The sequence below is a fragment of the Callionymus lyra genome, chromosome 12, assembly GCF_982586985.1.
Source record: "Callionymus lyra chromosome 12, fCalLyr1.hap1.1, whole genome shotgun sequence".
NCBI lineage: Eukaryota > Metazoa > Chordata > Actinopteri > Syngnathiformes > Callionymidae > Callionymus > Callionymus lyra.
The window spans coordinates 22182746-22195100 of NC_141829.1; the positions used below are offsets into that span (position 1 = coordinate 22182746).

The 12355-nt window shown below is 38.2% G+C and overlaps 1 protein-coding gene across 1 annotated transcript; it reads right to left on the reverse strand.

The window, feature by feature from the left end:
• Positions 1–4199: 4199 nt before the first annotated feature.
• On the reverse strand, positions 4200–6641 carry dlx2a (distal-less homeobox 2a). The gene is made up of 3 exons (XM_087803755.1): positions 6148–6641; positions 4965–5149; positions 4200–4897 (listed from the first exon to the last, which is right to left on the reverse strand). Exons 1-3 carry the CDS (start codon positions 6449–6451, stop codon positions 4592–4594), a joined length of 795 nt encoding a protein of 264 aa, XP_087659881.1. The 5' UTR covers positions 6452–6641; the 3' UTR covers positions 4200–4591.
• Positions 6642–12355: the final 5714 nt, after the last annotated feature.

A 12355-nucleotide genomic window follows, 5' to 3' on the forward strand; every position in this document is an offset into this window, starting at 1 on the left:
CATTCTCTTCTTGATTATACGAGCCGAGCCCATCAAACCCGGCATAATTACAGTCATTTTAGCTCTTATTTATTCTAATGCAGTTTCCTATCTCAGAGGTAATTATGAGCAATTTTTTTTCTCGCACAGAGTATCTTCCCGCGGTGACAAAGGAGTTGGTCCTCTGAAAGAAATTTGCTGCAGCAATAGTAGGAGAAATAAATGGCAAAATAGGTGAGCTGCCATTTTGTCTGCGCTCACATCGTCTATGTGTTTTAGGCGGCAAATTGCTTGCAGGTGTAGGCAGCATCTCCTGGTCGTCGGTGTGAAGAGGATTCAGAATTAGCAAAGCACAATGAAAGAGTAACCAGAGCGTGTGCTAGATTGAACAGCTGCACCACAAATAGAAAATACTAGAAATATCTCTAAATTAACTCTTAATATCGGGGAAAGCAGAAAACTCACCTGCAGGAAGCATCCACCCGAAAACAAATCCCCCAAAATATGTTCCGTGAGCCAGTCCGAACCGCAGCCCAGTTGAGAAAACGACTGAAATCGTGGGCTTTATTTCCCCTCTTTATAGCTGATGGGAGGAAAATGTAGATTATTAGCATAAATGTTTACTCCTCATTACGCTGATGACATTGTGCACTCGAGATCTTGGTAATCTTTGAGGGGAAATTATGAGTAATTTCTCTTTTTTTAATTTAAAGCAGCAGTTGCCATGTAATTCAGGCTAATTCTCAGATATAATTACCACAGAGTCGAGATGTTTTGGCTAAAAACAAGGCATTGATATTCCCATTTATTATCTACATACAACTTTGACAATGTTGATGCTTGAGATGGCACAAAATTGTCTTGTATTAAAAATGACACCCGTATTAGGACTTGTGAAATTGCAAAGAATTAGGTCATAATTGCAGGCTTTCATTTTTGAAAACCAGAAAATGTTCAAACGGAGCAAATGTGGATGAAAATTACAGATGAGGGTGTAAATTATGGCATTTACAAGTTGCCTGGAGAAATGCAAACACATTATCTATGCAGCTGAGACCAATGAATGAATTTACAACAAATGCTTTTTTTTCCCAGGAAATCAATCAATAATGGGAAATTATGGAAAGACAAATACATGTTTGAAGCGTGTCATGTTGCATGTGTGTCAAATTGGGTTCATTGTGTGCTGGAGGCGGTCATGATGACATGAAGAGGACCTGCAGGAGTTCACTGTGAACGGACAGATGTTGCACAGCAGCCTCGTGAACACAATTGATCTGTCCCTTGGAATTAATCGACTCACACATATTAGACTATTTATCTACACGCTGTTCACACAAACTGTGAACCGGAACTTTCTTGACAACATTCTTTGACGACAACATCTTTCTCATGATCATCTCTGTCAAAAACTGAATTCATTGCTAAAAGAAACCTTTTATTTAGACTCAAAACGATTGAAAACTATTGATTATCATACATTATATTATTATGAATATTAAAACTTTGAGCTCTAATATGAGTACCTGAATGCATCACCAGTGGAAAGTTATGTAAAGCAATGTTACATTTTGGTTTTAACATGATTTTTACACAAAACAGGACCAGAATTTTGTGCTTAAAATTAAATGCCCTGATTACAATTAAAAAACAACAACTAATCTAATGTTTAGAACTTAAATTGCAACTAACGTTATTCTCAAATAGATCTTGGACCTCTATTGTATCATCAAAATAGTTTGTACAAAACTCTCTTTTCATTGAAATATTTACATTAGAAACTGTGCTTAAGCCCCGCCCACTGAAAACACATTTTTCTGGAGATTAAATCTTGTTTAACATAACCACCTCCACTCTGCTGTGATTGGACGAACATCAAGGTTTGTTTCCGTGCATCATCAATACATTAAGTCGTCACCTCCAAGGTACTTGTACTTGTTGTATAAACAAAGCGGTGTGATTACAGCTGGCCGGAGGAGGAGTGAAGCATTATTACGTTATAATGGACTCCTCTCTCGTAACCTCTTGTTCGCATAGATTTGAAACGTGGGAGAACTTTATAAAGTAATAAATTCAAAACATGGCGAAGGTGAGGGACTTACTGCATCTTGGAGAGGAAGACTTCAACATCTGAAACATGTGAGTGAAGCAGGAGAGTTGAGTTTTCAAAGTAGTTGCCCTTTAATAAAGGGACACTTGAAAGCATCACCAAGAAATGTTTTTCATGGGTGTATAAACTATTGCAATGAGATAAAAATAAATGAAAATAAACTACTAAAAATCATGCTGACAAGAGTGACATCAGAATTTACGAATTATTTTAATTTCACATGTATATTTGGATATATTTAATAAACATAAAATATGTAAACTTGTAAATATATTGACTCATGGGATTTACCCTCTTTCAGGAAACAAACTATTTTAGCTTTACTCTTACATTAAACAAATTGAATTACAATAGAAAATATGAATATTTGGAAATAGCCTTTACAGATATTAAGGTGGAATATTTCGCATGCCAAAAGTGGATAAACTGAATTAAATTGTATGAAACTGCTGAAATTTTGTTTTCGAATTGGACAATGTTATTTATATTATTCCATACTATTCACTACTAAGTCTTGTCAATCCAACCAACACGTATCGGAACTAAATTAATTTGAAATTATTTCTAATAGAGTCACACATGGGTGAAAACACAAATGCTTATGTGAAACCCATTTTTAAAGGCTCTCTTGCAAGCTGGATTTTTACAATACTAAGACCCAGATAAAATAAACATGTATGACTAGAGGAAACCTCATTCATAAAAATATTCATTGTTTATTTGCTTTAGGTTTAGGAAAAGCTTTGCGTGTATTCAAATGCAATACGTCATTTTCTTTTAAAATAGCTTTTCTCACACATATTTGTGCTCCACCCGCCCCTGTCAAGACTCTTCCTCTTCTGCTGAAAAATAGCCCAATAATTCACTTAAAGTCTGGTTAGCTGATAGGAACGTTGCATTCCAGGGTGAGTGGTGCTGATCTTACATTGGATGTTGGTGAAAAGACTCCCTCAAGTGGAAGGTGATTGATCCAACTTCTAACTGTTTTTTTTTCTTAATTTAATACATTTGTTCTTAAACCTACTGCCAAACACAGATGAATTATCTTGAAACTGAACAATAAAAGTCACATATACTCAATATACACAAACGTCACACACTAAAATGTACCTCGCGTGCATGTTCGTACCTGTGTGTTCTTCCAACACACCCGCCTGGACACGAGCCTGTCGTAAAAATGTGGGTCAACCTGCTTGAGAGTCTGTGTGAGAAATGTTTCCATCATGGTGTAACGTAGCTCGAGGGCTGTCTCGGCCTCCTCTGGCTTCTCACTCGTTAGTCTGACTTCATAAAAGTCCTTCCCTGTCTCCAGCGAGTCTGCAGAGCTTCGCTCTCATCATTCATGCCAGCAGCTCTTCCTCCTCGACCGCACGCAGACGTCTGACTCTAACCTCGGGCTGCACCGCGGCTCCGGGGCCCGGGGCCCTCGCTGTCTCTCTGTCTCTCTGATGTATGAGGATTTCAAACGGCGCAAATTAATCAAAACCTTAAAAAAAAACAAGTTGAGAATTATAATAAATGATAAAAATAGAAAAGACGTTGGTAAAAGTAATTAAATAATATTAAAACTCTGAATATATTACATTTATTTGTGAAATAAAAAACCTTTATATATCATACAAAAAAACATACGTGATAGTTTTTTTTAAATGAAAGTAATTAAATCACTATAATTATTAAATATTGAGTGTTTCTCATTAGCAGACACTTGCTTATATTGGTAAGGATGTTCTTGTGTTGTGAAATGTTGTAATAATAAACTCTCAATATGGATATCGAAGACATTAGTATATATACATATATATTAATATATTAATGTCTTCGATATCCATATGAATCTTAGAAAAATATCATATATACAGAAACATGTAAATATATATTATTATGTATATATATTAGATATACACACACATTACATTTTTTTCTAAACTCCTTTAAAATGTTTAATAAATTGTGGAATTAACTAATAATTATTGACAACATAATTCCAGTTTTAACAGAAATTAATTTGATGCTACTTCACAATAATACACAAATGACATGTCACACATCTTTCACACTCGACTTTCGTTATAATCGACGAAACCGTTTGAGGAATGAAAACAGTAAATGCTTTTGCACTGAAACATTTTTATTTAAATAACATTTCCCATTTATGAAACACAGCTAAAAAAAAATAAATAAGACGAAAAATTACATTTAAACGTGATCATGTAAGCTTGATCAGCTGTTGTGGGGATTTTTTTTTTTTTTTTTTTTTACAAAGACACTTACCCAAAAATATTGGACCCTGCTAGTGACATGACGGAGGGATGGTGTCGTGAGGTCATAGAGAGAAAAGGCACCGAATACACTTGTGCTACATCTGAGGAGCGAGGCGTCCGCACGAGGCCGCGGCGTGGCACGTGAACAAAAATAAATAGTTACAAAAATAATTGTCGCACACATCCGCCATGTTTCCCTGTCTTATCATCACCAGTATTGTCCGGTTCCGTGTCCCGATCAGAATATCGTCCCCGCGCTCACGCTGTGGTGGACCAGCGGCTGCAGGTGCGTCGTAGAGTTCGAGCTGGTGTACCAGGAGTAGTTGGCCAAAAACGACGATGGCGGAGGTGCTGAGGTGTTGGGGGGGCTGCTGCTCTGAGGTATGCTCGTCATCCTCTGGTTCTGTGGAAAGTCCCACGTGGGGTTTGGCGGCGACGAGCAAGGGGGTGACTCGCTGCCGGCGACGTGCACGTCGGGCGGGAGCTCTCCGCTCTTCCACAGCTTCTTGAACTTGGACCTCCGGTTCTGGAACCAGATCTTCACCTGAGAATAGGAACATTATTGTGAGAACAGACTCCACACGGATTTTGACAGGTGAGAGACTGCGCACCTGGGTCTGCGTCAGGCCCAGCGAGGCCGCCAGCTCGGCGCGCTCCGGCAGCGCCAAGTACTGCGTCTTTTGGAACCTCCGCTGCAGGGCCGCCAACTGGAAGCTGGAATAAATGGTTCGAGGTTTCCGGACCTTCTTTGGTTTTCCATTTACCATTCGGATTTCTGGCTCGCTCTCTTCTTTCTCTGCGGCGACAATGAAAAACAGACTTTTACGCACAACACCTTGGAATTCGTAACATATAAACAGTACATTTTGGAGTAGAATAAACATAAAATAAACATAGCGTATGATTTAAAAGGTGCACCCATTACCAAAAGACTAATGTTTTTTTTTCCCAATGTGTAATTTAGTCTAAATGAGAAGCAGCTAATTGAATTATTATTTTAGAGAATGACAATAAATCAATAGTCAATAAATAAATAATACTTTAATTGAATATCAAAAGATATTCAATGACGAAATCATCTTTAATTTCAGTACAGACATATATTTAAGAAGTAAGAAAGGTGCGATTTAAGTTATCCCTTTAATTCTAAATGTATTTGTATTTGTATATATATATAGTATGTATTTACAAATCATCGTATTTTATATGTAACTAATGCATACATTGATTTGATGAACATGATTAGAGTTTAATATTCTGTCAAATGGTATGCCGTTTAGTTTATTACTGTTCGAAGCAGACATTAAATATTGGAAAAAAGATATGCTCGTAAATATTCAGTCACAGACGTACGTAAAAATAAAATGTTTAAATGAATGTGATATTACAATAAATAATTAAATCCAGCTCGGGTTATTGGTTTAAATTTATAATTAAATACAATTGTGTATTATTTTTTCACCATTCTACTGTGCATTTAACTCAATTGTTTAGACAAATTATACAAATGTGTCAAACATTATAAGTGTTTGAGAAGCAGATCAATTATTTACAATGTATGAAGTTCATATATTGTAATTATAAAGACTTACATGGTTTATTTTTTAATTGGTTCATAATATGAAACAATTAAAAATAAATAAATAATAAATGTTATTTTTAACGTGTTATTTAAAATCACCCGATTAAGTCAATTGGAAAAAATCCTTTGAATAAATGTGTTGCATACGTCACACTTTATAACTACAAATCTAAGGTTCTAAGCAGAATTAAAAGCGTTAGAAAACTTCATACCTGTGTCCGCCGGAGTGGGAGATGCATTCGGACCGTACGAGCTGTAGGCACCGTAGGACGGATTGAACCCAAGTTCGTAGGCTCGGTTGAACCCGTTGCACGCGGCCGTGCTGTGGTACTGGAACGAGCCGAACGGTGACCCGGCGCAGTGTCCGGGCTGCTCGCCGGTGTAGTAGCTGCTGTCCGTGGCCGTGGACACCGGCAGCGTGGGGGACTCCTGCGACTTCTGCAGGCTGCTGTAGCTCGTGGAGGTCATCTGGTTCGAATGCATATCAGTGCTGAGGTTCTCGAAGACCCCGGTCATCCTCGCGTCCGAGCACGGGTTTTGCAAAAAAAAAGTCTGTTTCAAATCTTCTCGTGGGACTTCCTCGAGGAGTGTGTGTCCTCTCTCTGTGGCCTGTGGTTCTGTGCCAGGGTCGGTGGTTGCAGCGTTTAAGAGCGTCAGTGGAGAGAGCTACTGTGTCTGTGGCGACCAATGGAGGCGGACTACTCCCCACCTTAAAGTCCTCCCTCCCTCCGAGGCTGGCTCGAGTCCGGAGGTCTCACATCATCGCTGCTCAGAGCAGAGACCTCACAAAAAAAGACCTCGACATCAAACATGATCACATTTCACAGATCGAACAATGGAGACGAGCATGCGAAGAAATACAGTAACAGCCACACCCATGGAATCTAACTGGTGCTTTAGTGCTGCGTGGAATCTTGTTTTTCTCCGTGGGCGGCGACAGTGTTTCAAAGTCACTTCTGTGTTCACCAGCAGCTCAATAAAACTTAATGACAGATCAAGATGTGTGAGGAAGAAAGTCCAGTTGTTAGGGCAGCGATCCAGCCAACAGTCAAACACAAAGACTGCTGCCAATATGATGAGTTGTAACAATTGAACAAATAGAAAAGCACTCGGAGATCGGAGACCTCTGCCAAGCAGCCCACTCCGAACATTAAAAAAAAAAAAAACTCAACGCAGTTCTGTTTTGTCTTATAATATTTTGTGTTTTCATTTAATTCCAAGACTTATTTTAAAATCTTCTAAAGAGGTTTTCCACAAAACAACTAACACAAGACGCCAAAACATTATGAGCAGCCAAACACCAACACCAAACACACTGCAACACAGACTGCTGCCAATATTATGAGTATGAGAATAGAAAAGCACCCGGAGATCGGAGACCTCTGCCAAGCAGCCCACTCCCAACATTAAAAACAACCCCTTTGTTTTGTAGTTTTTGTCATTTTAGTTATATTTTTTTGTGTTATCATTTAATGTTCAGCATGAAACTATATCAATAAAATGTAAACATCCCTTACCTGCCCCATCAATATTTTCTTGAAATGTTTGTCTCTTATTTTGCTATTTTTATTATATTTATCATTTTGCTAATAGACAGATAATCTCCTTAATCTCATCATATTTTGGTTAGTTTTTTATTTCTGATTTTTACTCCAGATCTGTTCCATGGGCCTTCTATTACTTCTTAAGTTTACATAGTACACACATTAATTATATGGAAATTCCAAGACTTATTTTAAAATATTCTAAAGAGGTTTTCCACAGAACAACTAACACAAGACGCCAAAACATTATTTTTCTATGAGCAGCTGAATCATCCAGAAGAGACTCAAAGTTGAACCACTGGTTCTCTCCATGAATAGAAATACAGGGTCTGCATCTTGTAGTGATGTGTGCAACTGGGTGGAGGCTTTGGGTCAGATCCAGGACACACTGAAGAGATTATATCCCTCGGTTGACTTCCCTATTCTTCGGTATTCCCCGGAGAAGAGCTGGAGGAGGTTGTTGAAGAGAGTCTGGAAAGAAGCAAATGTTGGCTGAACTCTGTCTTGACTTGTTTTGTACTCTGTCAAAATGTTTTACATTAACATGATTTATATTTTCATCGTTTTATATGTCATAATAGATATATTTACATTTCTCATACTAACCTTTTTTATGAACTGTTATTTTATGCATTTGCTTTTCTCTATCAATATAATCATATCTTTATTAAAATTGCCAGACAACACAACATTTGAAATGTTTCATTAGATAATGATAAAATATTGACTTGTTGGTATAAAAATGACATACACACACAGAGAATCACATACACATAGAATCAAATTGCTTAAGTTGTTTCAATCTCCTCTTGTATTTCGTAATCAAACAATATTAAGATGATGAAACAAGCTATTTATTTTGATTGAAGATGAGCAGAAAGGAGAAATGTGTTTATTATTCCATAATAATCAGATATATATCAGCGTATATGTTGTGTGTCCCTTAAGCATCTGTTTTGGGTCCTTTATTGTTTTTGCTGTACTTGATTCCCCTGGGTAAAATCAGTCAGAGATTTCCTGAAGTTTCTTTCCACATTTTTGCTGATGACATTCGGCTCTACTGCTCATTTGATCCATGTGAGCCCCAGAGGCTGAGCAGCTTAGTCAATTGTTTGCTAGAAATCAAACAGAAGTGAAAACACTTTTCAGCTAAATGAGGACAAAACTGACACTCTGGTTATTGCACCTGATGATAAGGTTCCAAGGTGAGTCAGTACTTGGGTGACTTAGGCCTGAGAAACCTGGGTGTTGTATTTGATAAAGACATCTCTCTAGTAGGACACTGCAGAAAACTGACCAGAAACTGTTTCCTTCAACTAAGAAAAATCTCTAAACATAGGAAAATGATGTCACAACACGATCTGGATCTTATAATCCATGCGTTTGTGTGTTCTCGTTTAGACTATTGTAACAGTTTATTTTCATGTCTAAACAAGAAGGAGCTGTCTCACCTTCAGTTAATACAAAACTATGAAGTCAGAATTCTGACCCGCTCTAGTAGAAGAACTCACATTTCCCTTATCCTTAAAACTCTGCATTGGCTGCCAGTTTCTTTCAGGATCAATTTTAATATCCTGGTTCTTACTTTCAGAACTATTCATGGTCAGGCCCCTCCTTACATCAGTGATCTGATCCAGCCTTACACCCCAGCTCGGGCTCTGAGGTCTGTGGATCAGAATCTACTGATGGTTCCTGAATACGCTTCCCGACCAGAGGAGAGAAATCCTTCCAGTCTGTTGCTCCTAAGCTTTGGAACGATCTTCCTCTCCCTCTGTGTTTGATGATCTACTGACTCCTTCAAGAAACATCTTAAGACATTCTTATTTGTGCAGATTTTCTGGGACTCCTGTGTTTGTCTTATGTGTCGTGACCTTTTGAAGTATATATTTTAACCGTGTATTGTTTTTGATTGTTAAAGTGCTTTGTGACCCTGGTCTAGAAAGATCTTTACAAATAACCTTTACTTACTTACTATTATTTTTGCCCCCCTATTTCACTGAACAACTTGTCTACTTCACACTTAAGTTTATGTTATTATGATTGTTGGATGATCTGTATTTATCTGTGTCCTTCAATCATATCTGTGTGTCAAATAATGATTATGTTTTTCATATGGACACTATGTATGTCATGTATTTTATGCAATTTATATTTATGAGACTTTTTTCTTTTGTTTTCAAACTCATCTTCTGTGTAGTATTAAAAGTTATGAACCACAATTTCTTGAGAAATTCGCAAAAGTAAACTCCAAAGATGGCATGTAGTCACAGATATGACACCTCTGCCGCAGGAGGGCGCCAATGTGTTTATAAATACACAAGCAGTCCATGGTTTTGAAAGTTACAGTCTATTTATGGAAGTACATGTTTGCCATCGGACTTTGAATATGAATTTCATACTCTGTATTCTTACAGCATCATAATCAAACTTTGAATTCTAAAAACCATCAAAATTCATGCAATGTTATTTTTTTCAATGCATAAATAAATGTTTCAAATTGAATCATTAAAAAAATCAATTCAATTAATTCAACGTATAAAATAAATTCAGTGTGAAAATTCAACGTTCAAAATTCATATCTAAAGTCTGATGGCACACATTTTCTTCCATATATATATATATATATATATATATAATTGTTTTTTTTCTCAACAATCCAATTATATGTACATGTGTTTAGATAAAGAGGGACAACAGCCGAAAATAACCCATAGAAATTGGACCAAAACAATGAATTATGAATTTAAATAAATTGTCGTGAAATAAATCTAAATAGTATAATGTATCCAAGTCATCTGAACAAGGTACAACTTAGATAATTCTCAACTTTGTGTTTGTATTATTACACCACCTTCACTCAGGTGCTGCGCTTAAGTATCCTTTCAACAAATATGACGCAACAATCTTATATAAAATGTCCACAATCTGGGTCTACAGTAATGTTCACTTCTCCTTCCCTCTGTCACAACACTCTGACAGGACTTAAATTAGTGGTTGTAACATCTTCAGTCAGAAATACAGCCAGTCATTACAGTAAAGCACACCAGAGCCGGAAAGATGAGATTTTCCACACCAGCAAACGTGATTTTTTTGGTTGCTAGTTTGAGACTTTCGAGTACATTTGACTGAAAAGGCACTCTTCTCACTCTCTTCAGCAGATAGGTGGAGCACTTAGCCACCAGCAGATGATGGTGGAGGTTGTTGAATGAAGAGGAAAAGGTTATTAATGGTAAAAAAAAAAAAAGAGGAAAAAAAAGAAAGAGCCACGTAATTCTCAGGTCAATGCTGTTTTCTAACTTTGCATGGCATCTGTAATATTTAACACAACTGGAATTAAAATATGTCCACATTTTTATCACCATTATTTTAAATGGATGAATTTGGGGAAATATACTGTTTTTATTATTTGGTTTTGACTTTCTGTACTGAGCCACAAACACACACCACACACACAAACACACACACACACACACACACACACACACACTTTCCCAAGCTTTAAACATCTCAAGGAGCACTGTGCAAGCAATTCTATTGAAATGGAAGGAGTATCAGACCACTGCAAATCTACCAAGACCCGGCCGTCCCTCCAAACTTTCATCTCAAACAAGGAGAAGACTGATCAGAGATGCAGCCAAGAGGCCCATGATCACTCTGGATGAACTGCAGATAACTACAGCTGAGGTGGGAGAGTCTGTCCATAGGACAACAATCAGTCGTGCACTGCACAAATCTGGCCTTTATGGAAGAGTGGCAAGAAGAAAGCCATTTCTCAAAGATATCCATAAAAGTCTTGTTTAAAGTTTGCCACAAGCCACCTGGGAGACACACCAAACATGTGGAAGAAGGTGCTCTGGTCAGATGAAACCAAAATCGAACTTTTTTGCCACAATGCAAAACGATATGTTTGGCGTAAAAGCAACACAGCTCATCACCCTGAACACACCATCCCCACTGTCAAACATGGTGGTGGCAGCATCATGGTTTGGGCCTGCTTTTCTTCAGCAGGGACAGGGAAGATGGCTAAAATTGATGGGAAGATGGATGGAGCCAAATACAGGACCATTCTGGAAGAAAACCTGTTGGAGTCTGCAAAAGACCTGAGACTGGGACAGAATCAGAATCAGAATCAGAATCAGAAAACCTTTATTAGTCCCGCGAGGGGAAATTCGGTTTAACAACAGCAAGAGAAATAAAAACACCCAGAAATAAAAACGAGAAAGAAAATCTAAATGGAATAAAAGATAAATCTGCGCTATATAATATATACACAATCATATTTACATAAATAACAAGAGGTGCAGTTAAATAGTTATCTTGGTGTGTTCTTGTTGTGGAGTCTGATGGCAGCAGGGAGGAAAGACCTGCGGTACCTCTCCCTCACACACCGGGGATGGAGCATCCTATCACTGATGGAGCTCCTCAATGCCCTCAGTGTGTGCTGGAGAGGGTGAGACAAGTTCCTCCTCATGGAGCCCAGCTTGCTCCGCATCCTCCCTCCAGTCACTTCCTCCACAGGATCCAGGGGGCGCCCTAGGACGTAACCGGCCTTCTTAATAAGGCTGTCCAGTTTAGCCCTATCCTTTGCTGTCATGCTGCTCCCCCAGCAGACCACACCGTTGAAGATGGCAGAGGCCACTACTGAGTCATAGAATGACTTCAGGAGTGGCCCCTGGACACCAAACGACCTCAACCTCCGGAGCAGGTAGATTCTACTCCGCCCTTTTTTATAAAGAGCAGCAGTGTTATCCACCCAGTCCAGGCGGTTGTTGAGGTGAACACCCAGGAACTTGTAAGTCGTGACAATCTCAATGTCCTGTCCCTGGATGTTCAGTGGTGACGGAGATTTATCTTCCAACAGGACAATGATCCAAAA